Source organism: Hippocampus comes, unplaced genomic scaffold (genome assembly GCF_001891065.2).
Source record: "Hippocampus comes isolate QL1 unplaced genomic scaffold, H_comes_QL1_v1.1 scaffold20, whole genome shotgun sequence".
Classification (NCBI taxonomy): domain Eukaryota; kingdom Metazoa; phylum Chordata; class Actinopteri; order Syngnathiformes; family Syngnathidae; genus Hippocampus; species Hippocampus comes.
Window position 1 is genome coordinate 381,340 of NW_017805462.1, and position 18,319 is coordinate 399,658.

Here is an 18,319-nt window from a genome sequence, read left to right on the forward strand (position 1 = left end):
AGACGATAACAAGATCAAAGGAAAAAAGTGCTTTTATTTCTTAATCCCATTTTTCAGGCACACACCTTCCCATTCCTGTACAAACCCCACCCACCTGTCTGATCAAAACAGCCCCATGCCAACGAGGAGCCGGAGCTAGTCTGAGTCACTGGATTGGTCAGAAGATGTCTGATCTTCGTCCTCGTCTTGCTGGCTATGCCATCCTGCAGGTACGACGCCAGCTGCGCTAATAATACTCATGTTGATGCTAAGGGATCCTGACATGTCATGTGATGTGATGTGGTGCAGCTGCCCTACCACGAGCTAGAGAAGTTGAACGGCATCGAGGAGGTCAAGACGTATCTCCGCGCCAAACTCTACGACATACCGCCGTGATGTGCAGCCATCAATGCTTTTGGCTTTGTTGCTTTTTTGGACTGTTTCCAGCTGGTCAAAGGTTTTTTGGAAATGTGACAAAAGGTTGACGGTGGCACGTTGAATCATGTGTGCATGTGATCCAGGGTAACAGCGCATGTTTTGATTTTTTTTTTTTTTAAAGTGTATGGCAGCAAGGGATGATGGCTAATGGATGAGGTGAAAGGTCAGATTATTTATCAAGCAATGCATTGTTTATATTCAATAAATTTGGTCTTGTCACATGACCATGGCCTGAGATGTTGTCATAGACGATAACAAGATCAAAGGAAAAAAGTGCTTTTATTTCTTAATCCCATTTTTCAGGCACACACCTTCCCATTCCTGTACAAACCCCACCCACCTGTCTGATCAAAACAGCCCCATGCCAACGAGGAGCCGGAGCTAGTCTGAGTCACTGGATTGGTCAGAAGATGTCTGATCTTCGTCCTCGTCTTGCTGAGAAGAGATGGAAAACATACTCACATTCTATACTTGAGTCATAAAGTGCAATTGCTTTTGTATAAGTACTCGAGTACACATTCAAATAATGATTCTAGCAAAAAAGTACAGGCTCTAAAATGTACTTGAGGAGTAAAAGTATCGGGTATTTTTACCAGATGTTTCCTGGTCACTTCATGATTAGAAGGCTATGAAACATCAGAAAGATTACCTCGTCTTCGCTGTCACTGCTTCCAGATGTCTCATCTTCCTCATCCTCATCCTCGTCATCGTCGTCATCCGACGAGTCGCTCTTATCGTCTTCCGAGTCGGACACCACATCCTGCTGTGAACACAAGCGACCAGTCAGCAATTGATGGGTGAGCTTGATGGCTAACCCGCAGAGCGTTACCTTGGCTCGGTATGCCATCGCCCGCTTGGCCACGGCAGGGGGTGCCATCTTGGAGGCCGTCGCTTTGCCCTTGGCCGTTACCAGCACTTTTGGGGGTGGGCTACTGCTAGCTTTTGACGTATTGCGACGCTTCTGTGACATGGTCAAACAAAACAATTGACTTAACAGTGTACATAAAACTTCAGCCAATTGCAAATTGAGTAAAAAAAAAAAAAAAAGACTACCCTGCTGCTTTTCATTCTTTTTTTACGATTATATGGCTGAGTATTTAGAGTTAATTATGACAGCCTGAAACGTAAGGCGACACCCACACTCTGAAACTTGAGCAGAACAGAGGGGAAAACGAGGAAAATTGTCGATGGCAATTGAGAAGCTTGAAGAAAGTTTTATTGCGGTTGACTTGAACATAAATTGTCCTCGACCAGGAATTGAAGTTCAGAAAGTCAATCTATGAGGCAAGACATGCTAATATGTGATGAAAAGAAGGGGCCCCATCACAGAGCCCTGGGGTGCGCTTGTGGCCACCGCCAATGGGTGTGAGATGAAGAGTTTACAAGTTGAATGAGTGTGGGCAGACGGGCAGCTTTTAAACATGACAGATCAGACCATTGAGGAGGATGTATGAAACAAGTGGCAAGACATAAAGTTGGGAATTTATCGACTCACCGAGGAGGAGAATTCCTTATAGGCGGCGCGATCCTGCGGAGACAAAGACTAAGCGGCAGCATGCGGTTATTGATGGGTTCCTCTGTCGGTCGGCCAACCAAGCTTCACCGGGCCAAACGGGTCTGCGGTACCTTAAGCCACGCCTCCAGCAGCGCACGGTATCGCGCCTGTGTGGCGTCCACGTGTTTCTTGTAGGCGTCTTTCTGGTTCGCAGTCAGCGTGTGCCAGCGTTTGCCAATCTCCACCATTCGCTCCTTCAGGCTGAAGTGGTTCAGCTCCCCGTTGGTCAGGAGCTCCTGAGAGAACATTTGATAGCCGCTCCTATTGGACAACAAGGCCGGTGGGTTGACGGGGGCTCGGCGCTGAAGAGGGACAGACCCCTCCCCCCTTCCTGTGCACTCACACCGGAGGTTTCTTTGGTTCTCCGTCAAACTTGGGCTTCTTTTGACTCGGCCTCCTGTCCAACAGCTCCCTCTGTGTGATGTGACAAAGCGTGACATCATCAGCTGGTGTGACGCCACGGCTGCCCTTTCTAGTGCTCTTTGGAAAACAATGATCAACATTTTTGCAGAAAGTTTTTGGACGGTTGTTACGGACCACGGCAGTAATTGAATCATACTGAATTCATGTTTGGGGCGTTTTCTGAAACTGACAATTTAAATTAATATCCGTTTTTGAAGAAAGGGATGGAATTTGTCATCCAATTCATTGATCAATCAAAAAAATAACAATACAGACAGATAAATGGATTTTGAAACTAATCGTTAGTCGCAGCGCTTTCTGCTATCTCAGTTTACAGCAAGAGTCTGTGTGGGAAAACCAAACATCAGTGATACGGTGAGACCACAAAAAAATGATTTGGAGTGGCCATTTTAGGGAACTATGTACGTATCTAAAGTGACCAAGTTAAAGGGAAGGCACCTCGTATCTCTTCTGGTCCTCGGCTGCCTTCTTTATCCAGGGGATCTTCTCCTTCTTCTCCATGGACTTCCACGCGTCCTCCATGGCCGTTTGCGCTCGCCTGCGGTCGCTCTGCGCCGCCAGACAAAAACAAGCTTTTACTGTAAAGGCGGCCATGCCGCTGCCCCATCAACCGTTGAGAGGACGCACTCTGCATTTGCTCAGAAAGTCCCCGGCGACGCTGTGCTGCCACATTTCCTCGGCCGTCTTGGGGGTCTCGGGAAGCTTGCCGCTCTTCTTGGAGTCTCGCCGCTCCCTGGCACCCTGGGGGGCCCAAAGCTCAGGCTCCTCCTCCTAAGGGTGGGGCAAGTATGTTGGGGTCATGTGATCGCAAGCTTTCCCATCCCAACACACCAGAAGCTTCCACTCCAATGAACAAAACCAAACCAGGATGACATCACAAAAACAAAGTCCTCCACAGAATAGGAAAGCAAAGTTTTGGACCTTGACGGGTGGTGACTTGGCCCTGTGCGGACTGGAGACGGTGCCAACCGGAACCCGAGCTCCGCCCAGCTTCTCTTCGCTTACAACTCGGTCTCGTTCCTCTTCAGGAAGGCTCTGCGAAACATGTGTCCAACAATCGAACGTCACAACAAAACCATTGTCGTCTTTCATGACAACAGGACTGTGACACCCCAAGCAAATGTTGCCTCGGCTACTAAACCGTGTTCTCTTCTTGTGGAAATTTCATTTGAAATGAGCTTGGGTGCGGCGATTACAGGAATTTATGAGTGGCAAATGACACGCCCTCCCCCAAAAAAGGTTGATCAATTCGATAAAGATGCTATGATGCATATCTAGATACACTCCCCTCCCCAAAGTATTGGCACGGCAAGCCCAATTCCTGTTTTTGTTGTAAACCGACGATATTTTTTTCCCCATCAAAATATGAATACACACACATCCGTTTGTCTAGGCAAGATGGAGAGAGGCCCACCTCCAGAAACCGCTGCAGGTCCACGTCATACTGCTTCTTCCTCTGAGGAAAAACACCAGCAGCAAGGTCAAACAACTACATTGGCCGCTGTAGCAACAGCGAGTGGGGCGGCGCTTCCAAACCTGCTCGCAGCGCTTCTGAAACATGTCCTTCTCCTTCTGGGTCATCATCTTCCAGCGTTTGCTGCACAAAACCATGCGCTCTGTGCTTGGCACATCCTTCATGTTCACCATCAGCTCGGCGCAGTATAGCGAGTAGCCGTTACTGTCACAAAAAAAAAAAACCAAAAAACATCACAACCAATGAGGATGCCAAAGAAAATCTCATGGGGGGAGACAAAAACAACAACAACAACAGATTTTTAATCCATTTTACCACCTCCGCTTATGGAGAAAGCAAATGACAGTAACAATGACAGTGGGGGGGGGGAGCTCACGGAGGGGGTTTAGTTGGCCGTCCATCAAATTTGTCCTTGAGTTGTCTTTCTGCTTTGGTGAGGACGGAGCGGACGTGATCGTCTGAGCTGACGTCTGGGTGAGCTTCGTGATATGCTCGCATGCTGTCCTGAACATACACGCACGCACACACACACACGCAAAGGGTCAAAGCACGCTTCTTCTTGTTGTTATTGTTGTTGTGTTGCATTACCTCATATTCCTTCTGGAGCTCCAAAGCTTTGCTGATCCACTTGAGTCTTCGCTTGTCTGACAGCTGCGACCATTGTCTCCTCAACACCTCCTTCAGCTCCTTTGGACTGACCTGGAAACAAAGCAGCACCTTTATCATCACCATCATCTGCATCGTCCTCATTAGAGCCCGACCAATTCAACTTTAAAAAAATGATGGTAATTGGCTGAAGTTTTATTTCATTCATTATTTTGTTTTTAAATTAATCAGCCAATTAAACATTATTGGATTTTTTCCCCTGGGTGATACGGAAATGGCATCAGTCTAAAAAAATCGACATTGATCGGGCCCTATTGTTCATCCCAGTCTTGACCTCGGGGTGCATCTTCATGTAGGTCTTCTTCTCATGGTTGTACCAAAGCTGCTGAGGAGTTTTGGGTTTCTCCGGTAGGTCGGACTTTTTCCTCTCCTCCATCAGCTCGGGATGATCATGTCTGCGACAGCAAGGTAACTGTCAACAAGTGCCAGAGCAACATCACATTTTTCCTCTGCCTTACTTGAATCGAGCCATGTTCTTCTCAAACGCTTCTTTCTCGTTCTGGAACTCTGCCACGTATTTTTGCTATAACAACAAAACAAAACCAACGCGCATTATTTCTCAGGCTGTTGCATTTTGTTGCGATTACTTGGCGAGGTTGGGATGCATGCTGACCTTCTTCTTGTCGGGCAGCTCCTTGTACTTCTTGGACAGAATCTTGGTCAGGTCCAAGTTGCTCATCTCCGGGTGGATTTTGGCATACTTGGCTCGTTTCTCCATGAAAAAGCGGAAGTACGGCGTCAAGGGCTTCTTGGGGAAATCTGGATGAGTCTGGTGCGAGGACACAAATCACAAGAGGAACATGTTTTTGGAATGTAGGAGGAAACCGGAGTGCCCGGAGAGGTTTTTTTTTCCCAGGTACTCTGGCAAACATGTGAACTCCACACAGGAAGCCTAGAGACCAGATTCAAATCCTAAAGCCTGGACCTGTGGTGCAGATGCGCAAACAACTTGGCAACCGTGATGTCAAATGCCGCACATTTGACATTATCAAGCAAAATGATTGACAATGCTTTTGATAATCAACTAATCTTTTGGAGAGATTTATCAAGTTCAAATTGTTCAACTACATCAAATTTCACAGTTTCAACACAATTTCTCAGTCTCGTGTCATTATCCATGATGCGAAATGGATTTGGACTTTTTTTGCCAAGACATTTGCAAACATCAGCTTTTATCGTGGAAAAAAAAATGTTTTGCCGATTTTCTGAAACCAGAAAGAGACTCATCGTCAATTTATGTTTGTGCATTTTCTGCACTGTCAATTTGGGGGGGAAAAAATAAAATACAATTATCTGATTAACAGATGAACCGATTATTAAGAGGATGGTTAGTTCCAGCCCCTCCAAAAATGCAAAGTGAGACTGACCTTGAGCTTCTTGCCTTTGTAAGGATTTTTCACAAACTCAATGGCATCCATGATGAGCTCTGTCATGGTTCTATACTTGCGCACCTGAAGATGACAAAGATGCAAAGGCGACCTTGGGATTATTATTTTTTTTTAATGACGTCAGAATGACTTCAAAAATCTGAACACACAAGCGAACACATCATAGAGTGACAGCCTCATGTGATTCTTGTGCTGACTGCCCATTTTGGGCTGCTCGAAATCAGGACAGCAGGCTGAGTCCAAACTAAAAGTCACGCCTAAATAATTAAAAGGAATAGAAGGCAATATTGAGCGAGCAAGAAAGATGCTATCCTTAACACGGGATTGGTCAATGTTACACAACGTAACCATCCTGATTTAAAGGGGGTGGGGGCGGGGGGGGACGTAATAATCACAAAGTAAACTAATAAACTACAGCAACAATAAAACATGGGATTGGTCAATGTTACACAACATAACCATCCTGATTTAAAGGGGGGGGGCGTAATAATCGCAAAGTAAACTAATAAACTACAGCAACAATAAAACAAGGATGAAGAGGACCTACCTCAGTGGACACTTTGCTCCACTTCTGCCGACACATTTCTCCTGTGAAGCTTCCAAAGCCGACTTTGTCCCAGTCGAAGTGTGACTCTGTGGTTTTGTACTTCATGGCGTCGCTGTCGGGAAGGAGGCTGCGAATTCTCTCCAGCAGGGTCAGACAATCCTCCTGACGCCACTCGTCTGCATGTGTGTACAACCGCAGGCGTCACGATGACAAATATCATCTGCATTTTCATCGGGACAAACGCGGTTGCTTACCTGTGATGATCTTCAGTCTGCCACTCGGAGGCGCAGAGACGCCGCCACTGCCGTTCATCGCACAGCGTCTGGTACAGATGACTCCACCTCCTCCACTTGACCACACACACACACACACACAAAAATGTTGAGTGAACATTTGTTAAAAGAAAATAGTTGTTCATTCCCTTATCGTTACCCTTCTAAAACCAAGGGATCTTGACTGGACATTTCAGGAACTAGCTTGGGCCACAAGTTGAAGTGGCCATTCCACCTAGGAGACCGCTCATTCTGATTGGCAATACCTGTCATGACGGAGTGGCGCATCGAGATCGCTGACTACTTATTGTGAATACAAACTTTTTACTGTCATATTTCCTTTGTTGTATATTCTTTTAATTAAATAAATCAAAGTATTTCCGTGGTCAGTTACTGTCTCGCTTCGATATTGGCACGTGCACTATGTTGTTTTCCTGTTCGCATTGCATTGTGGTCTATATAAACCTGTTGAGTGACCAAAGATGCTCACTTTTCCAAGTGCATTGTGGGTAATTATGAGATCCCCACATCTATCTTCTCTTGGACATTTGGACACCCCTACGAAATGGCGTAACATCAAAGAGTGCGCTAAAGAGGAAATATTCTGCACATTCGGACACGGACGAAAATATGTCCATGTTGGCCACGAATGATGACGTAGTCAGGTGGCGGGACGGCCGGAAATGGCGCGTGCTCTCCGGCAGGAGTCAGCAGCACTCAGCCTCCGCTGGCTGGCACCAACACAAGCCGCCCGAACCTTTGTTTGGACACACCGAAAGAAGCAAACCGAGAGGGAAACGGGTCAAAAAGAGCACATGAAAAAAGGTCGCGATGTGGAGCCAGTCACGTGTGCCACGAAAGAAGAAGAAGGGGAAAAGGCGGGATGGCACGTTTATTAGGAACAAAAAAATATGCAAAATGTCTATCTATCGCTCATATTTCGTTCAGATGTCGTCTGGTTGCGGTTCTGGTAGCGCTTGCGGTCGCGTCGGTGCAGGCGGCGGCTGAGTGAGAGGCGCCAGGCGCGGCAAAGCTGGAGCCAACAAGCCTTCACCGAGAGGGCGCCCTGCAGAGGAGAGAAGTTGCTTACCTGTGATGATCTTCAGTCTGCCACTCGGAGGCGCAGAGACGCCGCCACTGCCGTTCATCGCACAGCGTCTGGTACAGATGACTCCACCTCCTCCACTTGACCACACACACACACACACACAAAAATGTTGAGTGAACATTTGTTAAAAGAAAATAGTTGTTCATTCCCTTATCGTTACCCTTCTAAAACCAAGGGATCTTGACTGGACATTTCAGGAACTAGCTTGGGCCACAAGTTGAAGTGGCCATTCCACCTAGGAGACCGCTCATTCTGATTGGCAATACCTGTCATGACGGAGTGGCGCATCGAGATCGCTGACTACTTATTGTGAATACAAACTTTTTACTGTCATATTTCCTTTGTTGTATATTCTTTTAATTAAATAAATCAAAGTATTTCCGTGGTCAGTTACTGTCTCGCTTCGATATTGGCACGTGCACTATGTTGTTTTCCTGTTCGCATTGCATTGTGGTCTATATAAACCTGTTGAGTGACCAAAGATGCTCACTTTTCCAAGTGCATTGTGGGTAATTATGAGATCCCCACATCTATCTTCTCTTGGACATTTGGACACCCCTACGAAATGGCGTAACATCAAAGAGTGCGCTAAAGAGGAAATAGTCTGCACATTCGGACACGGACGAAAATATGTCCATGTTGGCCACGAATGATGACGTAGTCAGGTGGCGGGACGGCCGGAAATGGCGCGTGCTCTCCGGCAGGAGTCAGCAGCACTCAGCCTCCGCTGGCTGGCACCAACACAAGCCGCCCGAACCTTTGTTTGGACACACCGAAAGAAGCAAACCGAGAGGGAAACGGGTCAAAAAGAGCACATGAAAAAAGGTCGCGATGTGGAGCCAGTCACGTGTGCCACGAAAGAAGAAGAAGGGGAAAAGGCGGGATGGCACGTTTATTAGGAACAAAAAAATATGCAAAATGTCTATCTATCGCTCATATTTCGTTCAGATGTCGTCTGGTTGCGGTTCTGGTAGCGCTTGCGGTCGCGTCGGTGCAGGCGGCGGCTGAGTGAGAGGCGCCAGGCGCGGCAAAGCTGGAGCCAACAAGCCTTCACCGAGAGGCCGCCATGAAGAGAAGAGAAGACAAGACGGCGCCTAGCAGCAAGCAGGCCCAAAACGCTCCGGAGTGGACAAAAAGTCCACTTTGGACTCACCTCACGGTTCCGGTGGCCACTCTGCACGCTCGTCGACACTGCGTGGTGATTCAGTGGCCGCGTTCGCATCCAAAGTGGCCTTTCTTTGTGCCCGAAGCCCCGGGGAGTCAGGTCGAAAGCGATCCGACAAAAGGAGCGTCTGGTCCGGGATGAAACTCCGCCCAGCGCCGCAGGGGGAGGACCTCCGCGGCCAAACATGAAGACGAGGCGGAGAAAGGCAGCGCGCGCTACCGACTCCATACCCGCTCGAGGGCCCTCGCAGCACTTTGGAACTTGTTTCCTTTTCATTTCAACAAAAAGGCAACTTTTGGGCCCCATGGCGAGCGCCGACCGACAGGGCTTGCGCGACGAAGACACCCGTTGACGGCCGCTCGCTTGGAGGCTCCAGTGCGGTAAGCCCAATGACAGCGTCGGCCATCCCGAGGACCAGTGGGACCTCGGACCTCCGGGACCTCGGACCTCCGCATTCGAGTGCCATCACCCCGATGCGGGGAAACCCACCGGCTGCCTGCGCTTGCATGCCTCAGCCTCCCTGCCCGCCTGCTGGCCTCCCGGCTCTCCGGCCTCCGGGCTGTCCTATCCGGCTTCCGCTCTCCGAGCCGCCGGCACATCAAAGTATCAAAGTACAAACTACAACCGTGGACAAGGCGAAAGTAGACGAGAATGTTGCGTGAAATCAACCCCTCGGATGTCACCACGGCTTTCGTCTCTCTGTATTCAACGCCCCCTGCCGGCGTGGAGGAACTCCACAGCTGCCTAAAAAGATGTTCCGTCACCACGCTCTTAACTTGACAGACTGAATTCGGCGATAGCACAAAAAGGAACCTATTAGAATTTCCCCACACAAAGTCAGATATCACCAAGGATCAAAACAGAATAAAGACGAGAGATTATTTCCAAGTTGCTCCTTGGTCCATCAAAACACCGTCACACAGGGTCATTAAAGTCAAGTACAACTTTATTGTCAAATCCGCTGTATCTAAACAGTTTAATACTGAGATCTCATTGAGTACCGATCAATGAGAAGGGCGACCAGTTTGATTCATATTAATAATCAATTAAATTAATGTGTGGTTGTTCGTGCTATCAACATGATTTAACAAGGTAAGAAACAAAAATCTCGACATGATATACACCATTTCTATACATTCCCACAAGTGTTTACATTTTCAAGTGTTACAGAATATGTGAAAATGTCTAAAGGGCTTTCAGCATCCCATGCAGACAACTACAAGTGCAACGTTTCTACAACCACATACTGTATATAATGTGCTAATGAAGACAAAAGACCTGGAATACGATACATTATGTGGTGTTTTCTTTTGGAATAGATGAAGCAGAATCACCCACAAATAGATGGCTTCCAAACAAAGTTTTTGAAACCCTGTATGAGTGAAATGGAGTGGGGAAATACAAATTAAGTCAGGGATGTCCAGCTCCGGTTCTCAAGGGCTGCTGTCCTACCTATTTTAGACGTGTCCCTCCTGCAACACACCTGATTCAAATGATCAGCTCATCTGCAAGCTGTGAAGAAGCCTGAAAGTGATCCTGTTCATTTAAATTGGGTGTGTTGGAGGTTGAAAACATGTAAAACTGACAGGATACGGCTCTAGAGAAACCGGACCTCGCTCCCCCTGTCTGAACATTCGTTTACAGTATATGCATCCACTGTCATTAAACACAGGCTCAGCTGGACATTTGCATCTTATTGTTTTTATGTTTTTTCTCTATTGTTTTTTTTTCATAGTGTTATCTTTAACATGTACAATACTTTGGTCAGTGTTTGGTGTACAGTATTTGAAACAAATAAACCTTGACCTTGAATAAACATTTGGACTTCTCTTGAATAAAGTCAACTCTTGTATTTAGCGATAACACCCACTCTCCGATCACACACACGCAAACACTGTACAAAAAAACGTTCTCATTTTTGTATTCCCGTTGACAATGTTTAAACGATCACGCTTTGTATTGGCGATTTGAGATGGGATAATAAAGCAGTTTTTTTACTTTCGATGCTAGCTATTATTATAAAATGTAAAAAGGTAGAAAGTACCTTATTTTTGTGTGGTGAAAGAAGAAAGCGCAAACTTACAAAAAATAATCATAAAACGCAATGTTCTGTGAGCCTTGAAAGATAAGAGCACAAAGATTTTCCCCACGAGTGTCATATTTATTATCTTCACTTTCAAACAATGTTGATGACAAGCTACACAGATGGGGAAAAGGGACAGAACGAGCATGACGTCGAAGAAGAAGACAAAGAAGTTCCTAGTGGTTGAGCCAGCTGAAGGAGAAAATGTGTTTGTTTGCGTCATCAGCGTCGTTGGCTCGAGCAGAAGCTGCCTGCACCGCACAAGAAGGAAAGCAGGGAGAGGATGAGGACCACGAGACTAATCAACCAATCCAGGGCAGGATGTCATACCTCTGGGGCGGGGTTAGAGGCAGGTGGGGCCGGAGGGGGCGGGGCCCGCTTGTCTGTTGGTGGAGGTTTGGTGTCTATGCTCTTAGGGGGCGGGTCCTCAAAGAGTAGCTTTGAAGCAGGATGGTGAAGATTGGCAGAGGGTACCGGCATTGCTCCGTTTACGTTCAAACCGCTAAGCTCCGCAGTTTTGTCCTCTTTGTAGCCGGCATCGTCGCCATTCACTAGGAGAGAGTGTGCTTGCACTTTAATCGACAGTTAGCTCGCAGCTAACCTGTTAACACCTGGAGACATGCTAACGAATGATGACATGCATTGTGGCAGCGGAAATTGTTGCCAAATGTTTGTTGTTCCACATGCTAACAATTGTTGACACGCTGAAGCAGAAACTAGCAGCAGCAATTCGTGTCAAATGTGTTCAAGACAAGTATGTTACTTTTAATGAAATTAACAGCCATCAGCGCCCTCTTCTGGCGCTCAAAGTTCGCACGAAAGTGCTCCATCTTCTCATATCCCGACTGGACTTTTTCCAGTTTCGACGTGTCGCTGCCATCCGCAATCCTGCACAGACGACCAACCTCAATCTTAGCGGCACGACGCCCGAAAACATCATCCGAAAATGAGCGTGTTGACTGGGACTCACTTCTGCAGCAGTGGCTTGCTGTCCTAAAAGCAAAAGAATGATTTTCCATCAATTTCCAATACAATAATATTGTCTTTGCAACAAGACTTAACAAAAATAATTTATAGGTCCCATGCCACAATTCCATTTTGATTGATTTCTTAACATGTTCATTGTCTTCCACGAAATCCCAGAACAGAGCACAATTCAGGTCAGCAAAAGCTTTGGAGGCTTCTTCCTAAATTAGTCGAAGCAGTTTATTCCTCTACTCCTCCAAGATGCTGTTGCAAAGTGTCAGCTGTACACAAGCTACAGGTGTGTTGTCGTTGCGTACTTTAATAATGAGTGATGAACGTGCGACACAACGAGGGTGAATTTAAACGGGCTCGTGTTGTGACCTTTTGCCTTTCCAATGCTTTTGCATGGAAACAACAACAATGAGTATGGATGACTTTCAAAAAATGTCAGGGGCTCATTTTGAGCATTGTTATACAAGAAACAATTGGGAAATTTGCAGTTTGATGGTATGGGACCATTAAAATCAAAGATTTGCAAGGGGTGGCTAAAGCCGACCAACTTCCGATTGCGTCTTGAGGCTGACCTGCAGAAAGACGGCCATCTCGCCGTGGTCCATGGTCTTGATGGCGTTCTCCAGGAGCTTGGCGGCGTCCTCCAGATGTTGACCGTACTTCCTCCGGAGACCCGTGATGTAGTCCAGTTTTTCCTGCTGCTCTGCGACAATGCGGGCGTTTAGCTCGCCTTTTCGCTCCTCCAGGACGGCGAAGAGGTGGTCGAACGACTCGCACACCTTGGATTTTTGTCTGCGACCATTCTCCTAGAAACACGGCCGACCGAGACTTCCGCTTTATCGCAATGCTGATGAAGGGTTAGGTACGGCGCCAAAGACATGAACTGACATCCACCGCACGACACGTGTCGTCCAACTGCCCCATGACGGCCTGAATCCTTTCGTTGGCGCCCACAAGCAGCGCGATGCTCTCGCTCAGCTCGGCCTGATGACAAACACACAAAGAATGACTAATTTTTCATCACCTTACTGTTTACAACCTTCCAAAAAGAGAATGTCAAGGAATGAACTGGTCTTGTGAAGTGTAATTACTGTCTGTACATTTGTTGATGTCCTCTAAGGGGAGTGGCCTAGTGAGTGACATTGAGTCGGAATGTTTCCATTTCCTATTTGTGTGTATGAGTCTTTTTCTCTCTCACGATGGGGAAGATTTCTGTCTAGGCTAGAGACTCGTGGATGGGTTTCATCCGCATCATGCCAGTTTGGATGTCTTCCGATTATAAAATATTTTTATCGGTATTCTTTTAAGATTGTATTCTTATTTTCTATTTTCTAAGCCATTCATTATACAGTTTGTTGTATGATTTATTTATTTGTATTTGCTTTTGTTTCTATTGGTTTTACTTTGCTCTCTGCAGCCAGTTCGGCATTACAAAAGAGAATCGGTCCTCACTGGCCTTACCTGGATAAATCAGGGCCAAATCAGTAAAATACAAAAAAATAGTTCAGTACAGACGTCTTTGTTGTTTGGGAAAAGAAATTCACATTGTGTACTTGCAGTATTACCCACAAAGTTAGCAAATAACGTTGCTAAATTCAAGTTATCATGCCACCGTTGTTGCATCTGAACCAGAATGTGAATCTCATGAGATGCGTCTGTGAGTGCAAAACAGAATCTGCCGTTGAGGCGGGCAGAGTTGACGGGACCTCTGTACCTTCTGTTTGGAGAAGACGACGTCGAGTTGCGCCACCTGGCAGTCTTTGTGAGTGCCGAAAACTTTGCAGAGGGAACAGGTGGGCACGCCGCAGCTCAGGCAATAGATGTTGATCTTCTCCTTCTCGTGATGCTCGCACACGGGATGCTCCTCCGCCACGGCAGGAAGTGACGCCGCCTTGCTGACATATGTGACGGTGTGAATAACTTTTGGAGGCCAGGGGTCCCCCTTATATCCAACAAATGTGCATTTGTGTGGTTGTGTTTGTCCGGACCTGCCGCTTCCTTGTTTGTACATATCAATGATGTTCTCCACCAGCAGGTTTCTCTGCAGTCCATAGACGCCGTGGCGATCCAGAAGAACCTCGTGGCGGCACGACGGGCAGCGAAAGCGACCGCCAGATGAAGCTGTGGAGCCAACCCTGGAGGTCAGGTAGGGGTTGGCTGCCTGTGAGGGGGACCAGTGGAGGTTAGGAGATTTCATGAGTAGTGACAACCATCATCATCACTCTCGTTTATTCATTGTCTTGACATCCTCAGGAGCGGAGCTACAGTTTCATCAAACAAATATTAGGATCGGGTTCTACATGTCTATGCGGCCAACTAAGAAGGCCAGGCTGCCCCTGACCGTCCACCATTAATGAAAATATACTAATCGACTTATCAGCTATCAATAAATTGTGCTACGTGAACCACTACACTACTGCTCAAACGCTAACATGTGCCATTGTTTACTTTTCAGCCAAACAGGACAACTGTGTCCATTGCATGTCACGCACCTGGAAGACGTCACTGGCACACTTGCGACACAGATTGTGTTGACATGGTAGGATGACCACGGGCTTGGAAAACATCTCCAAGCAGATGGGACAGATCAGTTGCTTCTCCAGACTCTCCATGGCCCCCCACCCTCCCACGCCAGGACCTTGCCAAATACTAGACCACTGTCGACTAACAGGACTCTGTAGACGCCAGGACACTGTGGCGACGAGGCACTGTGGAGGTCAGGACGCCGTTGGGATCAGTACCTTGCGAAGACCACGGAACTGTGGAGACCAGGGACGCTGTGGAGGACAATGAAGGAGTCAAGCAAGAAGAAGAGTGTGTCACATTTGAGTCTGTTTTTAGACACACGCACGCGCACATGCAAGCACTGTTGCCATGCCGACATGCCCATATATGTCCAAAGTCACGGGAGGCATGACAGAGCATAGTGTGTGTGTGTGTGTGTGTGTGTGTGTGTGTGTGTGTGTGTGTGTGTGTGTGTGTGAGAGAGAGAGAGAGTGCGAGAGAGAGAGGGAGGGGCTGCTGCTGAACTGTGCAAAGCTGTCGAACCCCAAAGTCTGCTCCCCATTCGTGCTTAGCACACTGCTGTGCGATCACTTGAATCCAAGACACATCGTTTATGGACGCCGTGTTGTTTCTCCAGGGTCTCCAATCTTGAAATCGCCTTGCATTATCGATCAAGTCTAATTCAGTCTGAATTAGACTTGATCGATTTTTATCCTTTTCAAGTACAGTACCTTTTTTGTCCGAATGGTTTGCTCTGTGTGGCTGCAGGCTGTTGATCTCGTCCCGGTCAAGGTGAATGGATGAATGGGTCCCCAAACAAACCAGAAAGAGGACATGTTCGGGGGTGGGTCGGTAAACCCAATATTGATCCCATCAGGATTCAACTAAATCTAGCATATACTGCCATAGCATATACACAACTAAATCCAGCATAACATGAAAGCGGCGTTTTTTTGAAAAGGTCAGTGAATAAAAATATTCTGACAGCCTGGGCCCATGCAGTTGATGATCATCTCAGACTAACTGGAGATGTATCCATTGTGAGGTTTCTGTGGAAAGTACCCCTTCCATATGGTCTATTTTGGAACAGAGAAATTGTTTTGTGTTGCAAGGTGACATGAGGTCAAGCAGGCTGACAAGATGGCGCCCAGGCACACCATGTCTTATTTTTTATGGCTTTCACAGTGTGACCACAGGAGCGTGACCCCTGTTGTTTACTCGCACAGTCTACATATTTTATTTCTTCAACAGCTTTATTGAATACATTGAAACCGAAGTCTCCTGAGCAAAAGGGGAAAAAAAAAACCTTAAAGGCTGGGTTGGGAATTGTTGACTCATTTCCGACTCGCTAAGCACAATTACGGAATTCTAAGATGGTGGACTGAGATAGTTAATCCACTGAAAATCACTGTGAATAGTGTTGGGGGAGTCCGGAAAAATAAATAAAGGAATAATTTACCCATTCCCTATTCCCTAACGACCATCAGTGAAAACGTAGAAGACCTATCCAGGTCCACCATTCGCTTATAAATCGGCCAAATTTCTATAAAGGCCAGTAAATACGGGATTCCCAACATAGATGAAGAAGCTGAGTTGGTGACAGTCATCATGGTGACAGACATGTTGATGACATTAATCATGTGTAGGTGTCTCCATATCTGCGGCGTCCGTCTGAGATGAGTTGCGTTTTCTCGCTAGCATTGGTCGGCTGCTGAACGACAGGTGCATTCACGTCTGCGCACACAAACGAGCCAATGGGTGAAAAACCACTTCTGCTTTGAGATGACACGGCAAGTCATAACGGTACCCGTGTGTGTGTGTGCGTGTGTGTGTGTGTGTGTGTGTGTGTGTGTGTGTGTGTGTGTGGATGGAGGGATGCATGGATAAACAAATGATGAATATGGACGAATGCATGATTAAAAAGGATGGATGGGGGGGGGATGGATAAATGCAGGAATTTAAGACCGGATGTTTGGCTGATTTACAGAGTGAACTAACTTCTCACCATTGGGCAGATGTTGTAGCTCCTCCTCCTCCTCCTGGAGGTTGCCATAGGGTGTCTCCACCTCCTCATCACCGGGGGGCGTGGTCTTGAGGCGCCCGCAGCAGCAGTCGCAGCAGCAGCACAAACAGCAGCAGCAATAAAATCCAGTCAGGATCCCGCAGAGTACAAACAAACCCTGGACAAACACCACACGGCCACGCCGTCACTCCCAGTAGCGTCAGCGGCAAGATGGCTCCCCGCGGCAGCCCCGACTGACTTTGGCCCACCAGGTGGTGAGCATGAAGTAGGCATTGACATTGTCTTCTCCGAACTGCTGAGCCACATAGAGCCCCAGGGAACCGTAAGCATCGTAGATGTTCCTCTTGCCGTGGTCGGACAGGACGGCGTGAGCCGCGTTCACCTCCTTGAACTTCTCCGCTGCCTCGGGGTTGTCTGGGTTCTTGTCCGGATGGTAACGGAGCGCTAGCTTCCTGTCAATGCAAGCACATGCGGACACACAGCGGGTGACACAAATACAGACACACACACCGGCCTCACATGCAGCATAACCACCGGAGTGGGCGTGGCTCTCACCTATACGACTTCCTTACGTCATCGTGGCTGCATCCCGGTTCCAGACCCAGGAGCGCGTACAGAGACTCGCCCGATGCCGACATGGCTCTCTGCCTGCCATCCGACATCCTGACACCATCACCTGACCGCCACAAAACACTCGTATAGTCAGAAAAGACAAGACAACATGAGAGAAGAGAAGAAGACAGGAGAACAGAAGACAAGAAAGGAGAAAAGAAGACAAGCGAATGGGAGAGAACTGAAAAGAACGAGAAAGGAGATGTGAGGAAAAGACAAAACAAGTGTGCAGGGGACAAGAGGATGAGAAGAAAATAGAAGACAAGACAAGAGACTCAAAGTGAAGAGGACTGAGCAGAACAGAAGCGAGGATGAAAAGAAAAGCCAAGCGATCAGGAGAGAAGAGTGATACCTGTGTGCCCGGTTCAGGTTCTGATGGTGTCTCCTGGTCCTGCTTGTGGTAGCGTGTGAGTCCATGAAACATTCAGTTGGTGGACTCAGGTGTCCAGCAGTAGGATCATGTTTCTCATCGCTATGGAGACCACGTGAAGAGGGGGAAGAGCTCACCTTGACGAGCAGGTGAATCGTACAGAGGATTCTGTCACATCTGTGTCAACTTTTCCTCCACAACACCAGGGTGTGCTGCTGCACAAACCAAGAAAGCCACCTGCCACTAAAAACAGCAAGAAGCATGAAAAGGTTAGCATCGTGAATTTGAACACAAGCACATTGAACAAAGACAAGAAACAAGAATGCACAAGTGTACTGGTATTCCCATCTCCAGCCCCAATCTGAACCTCCAACATGGCAGACAAACAAATACCCATTGCGTGATTGATAACTATCTATTGCAGTGGCCAGCATACGCGGCTGAAAGAAGCAGCGGAGTGCACAACCTACTGGGGCTAGCCCTTTAATCATTTAGAAACGTTTTCAAATGTTTATTTAGGTGGAATTTTTTTTTATGTGCAATTCATTTGAACTAAATCATTACTTAAGTACAGTTATTTATTTTATTTTTTTTACATTCTAGAAGTCATTGGTCAAACTGCATCATATTACAGTGGCTAACAAAAATATGCAACACATTTTACAGGAGAAAAAAAACTTTGGCTTTGTTTTTGATCGACCTGGGGGGCCGCTGTGCTAAGATATTTGAATGT

General features: G+C 47.1%; 3 protein-coding genes across 6 annotated transcripts; all 3 read right to left on the reverse strand.

Moving 5' to 3' along the window:
* Positions 1-677: 677 nt before the first annotated feature.
* On the reverse strand, positions 678-9,963 carry ubtfl (upstream binding transcription factor, like). Of its 4 annotated transcripts, none has more exons than XM_019874977.1 (20): positions 9,004-9,963; positions 7,833-7,922; positions 6,471-6,646; positions 5,903-5,986; positions 5,149-5,304; positions 4,994-5,058; positions 4,810-4,930; positions 4,458-4,568; positions 4,246-4,373; positions 3,932-4,073; positions 3,810-3,851; positions 3,317-3,430; positions 3,023-3,166; positions 2,834-2,944; positions 2,316-2,386; positions 2,044-2,233; positions 1,913-1,960; positions 1,247-1,378; positions 1,067-1,180; positions 678-852 (listed from the first exon to the last, which is right to left on the reverse strand). In XM_019874977.1, the coding sequence occupies exons 2-20, from the start codon at positions 7,888-7,890 to the stop codon at positions 799-801; spliced, it is 2,061 nt and encodes a 686-aa protein (XP_019730536.1). In that variant the 5' UTR covers positions 7,891-7,922; positions 9,004-9,963; the 3' UTR covers positions 678-798. The 4 variants fall into 4 exon arrangements, with proteins under 4 accessions (XP_019730536.1, XP_019730535.1, XP_019730534.1 ...); XM_019874976.1 differs by having other exon boundaries at positions 7,833-7,927; XM_019874975.1 differs by lacking the exons at positions 7,833-7,922; positions 9,004-9,963 and adding an exon at positions 6,725-6,845 and having other exon boundaries at positions 3,023-3,136.
* A 1,193-nt stretch (positions 9,964-11,156) lies between these two features.
* LOC109518867 (tripartite motif-containing protein 54-like) lies at positions 11,157-14,963 on the reverse strand. The gene is made up of 9 exons (XM_019874984.1): positions 14,569-14,963; positions 14,065-14,237; positions 13,791-13,971; positions 12,965-13,060; positions 12,649-12,882; positions 12,069-12,091; positions 11,862-11,986; positions 11,429-11,649; positions 11,157-11,349 (listed from the first exon to the last, which is right to left on the reverse strand). Exons 1-9 carry the CDS (start codon positions 14,686-14,688, stop codon positions 11,275-11,277), a joined length of 1,248 nt encoding a protein of 415 aa, XP_019730543.1. The 5' UTR covers positions 14,689-14,963; the 3' UTR covers positions 11,157-11,274.
* An 872-nt stretch (positions 14,964-15,835) lies between these two features.
* LOC109518914 (dnaJ homolog subfamily C member 5-like) lies at positions 15,836-18,050 on the reverse strand. The gene is made up of 5 exons (XM_019875086.1): positions 17,569-18,050; positions 17,160-17,280; positions 16,843-17,056; positions 16,587-16,761; positions 15,836-16,315 (listed from the first exon to the last, which is right to left on the reverse strand). The coding sequence occupies exons 2-5, from the start codon at positions 17,264-17,266 to the stop codon at positions 16,218-16,220; spliced, it is 594 nt and encodes a 197-aa protein (XP_019730645.1). The 5' UTR covers positions 17,267-17,280; positions 17,569-18,050; the 3' UTR covers positions 15,836-16,217.
* Between the last annotated feature and the right edge of the window lie 269 nt (positions 18,051-18,319).

Coding starts and splice junctions, on each gene's coding strand:
- ubtfl (XM_019874977.1), bottom strand. CDS start 7,890: ATGAACGGCAGTGGCGGCGTCTCTGCGCCTCCGAGTGGCAGACTGAAG. Junction 4,931..4,993: donor AAGAACATGGCTCGATTCAA/GTAAGGCAGAGG, acceptor TTGCTGTCGCAG/ACATGATCATCCCGAGCTGA. Junction 1,181..1,246: donor CGATGGCATACCGAGCCAAG/GTAACGCTCTGC, acceptor TTGTGTTCACAG/CAGGATGTGGTGTCCGACTC.
- LOC109518867 (XM_019874984.1), bottom strand. CDS start 14,688: ATGGAGAGTCTGGAGAAGCAACTGATCTGTCCCATCTGCTTGGAGATG. Junction 13,061..13,790: donor TCGTCTTCTCCAAACAGAAG/GTACAGAGGTCC, acceptor GTTTGTCATCAG/GCCGAGCTGAGCGAGAGCAT. Junction 11,987..12,068: donor AGCAAGCCACTGCTGCAGAA/GTGAGTCCCAGT, acceptor TCGTCTGTGCAG/GATTGCGGATGGCAGCGACA.
- LOC109518914 (XM_019875086.1), bottom strand. CDS start 17,266: ATGTCGGATGGCAGGCAGAGAGCCATGTCGGCATCGGGCGAGTCTCTG. Junction 16,762..16,842: donor TCACCACCTGGTGGGCCAAA/GTCAGTCGGGGC, acceptor GTGTTTGTCCAG/GGTTTGTTTGTACTCTGCGG. Junction 16,316..16,586: donor GCTACAACATCTGCCCAATG/GTGAGAAGTTAG, acceptor TTGTGTGCGCAG/ACGTGAATGCACCTGTCGTT.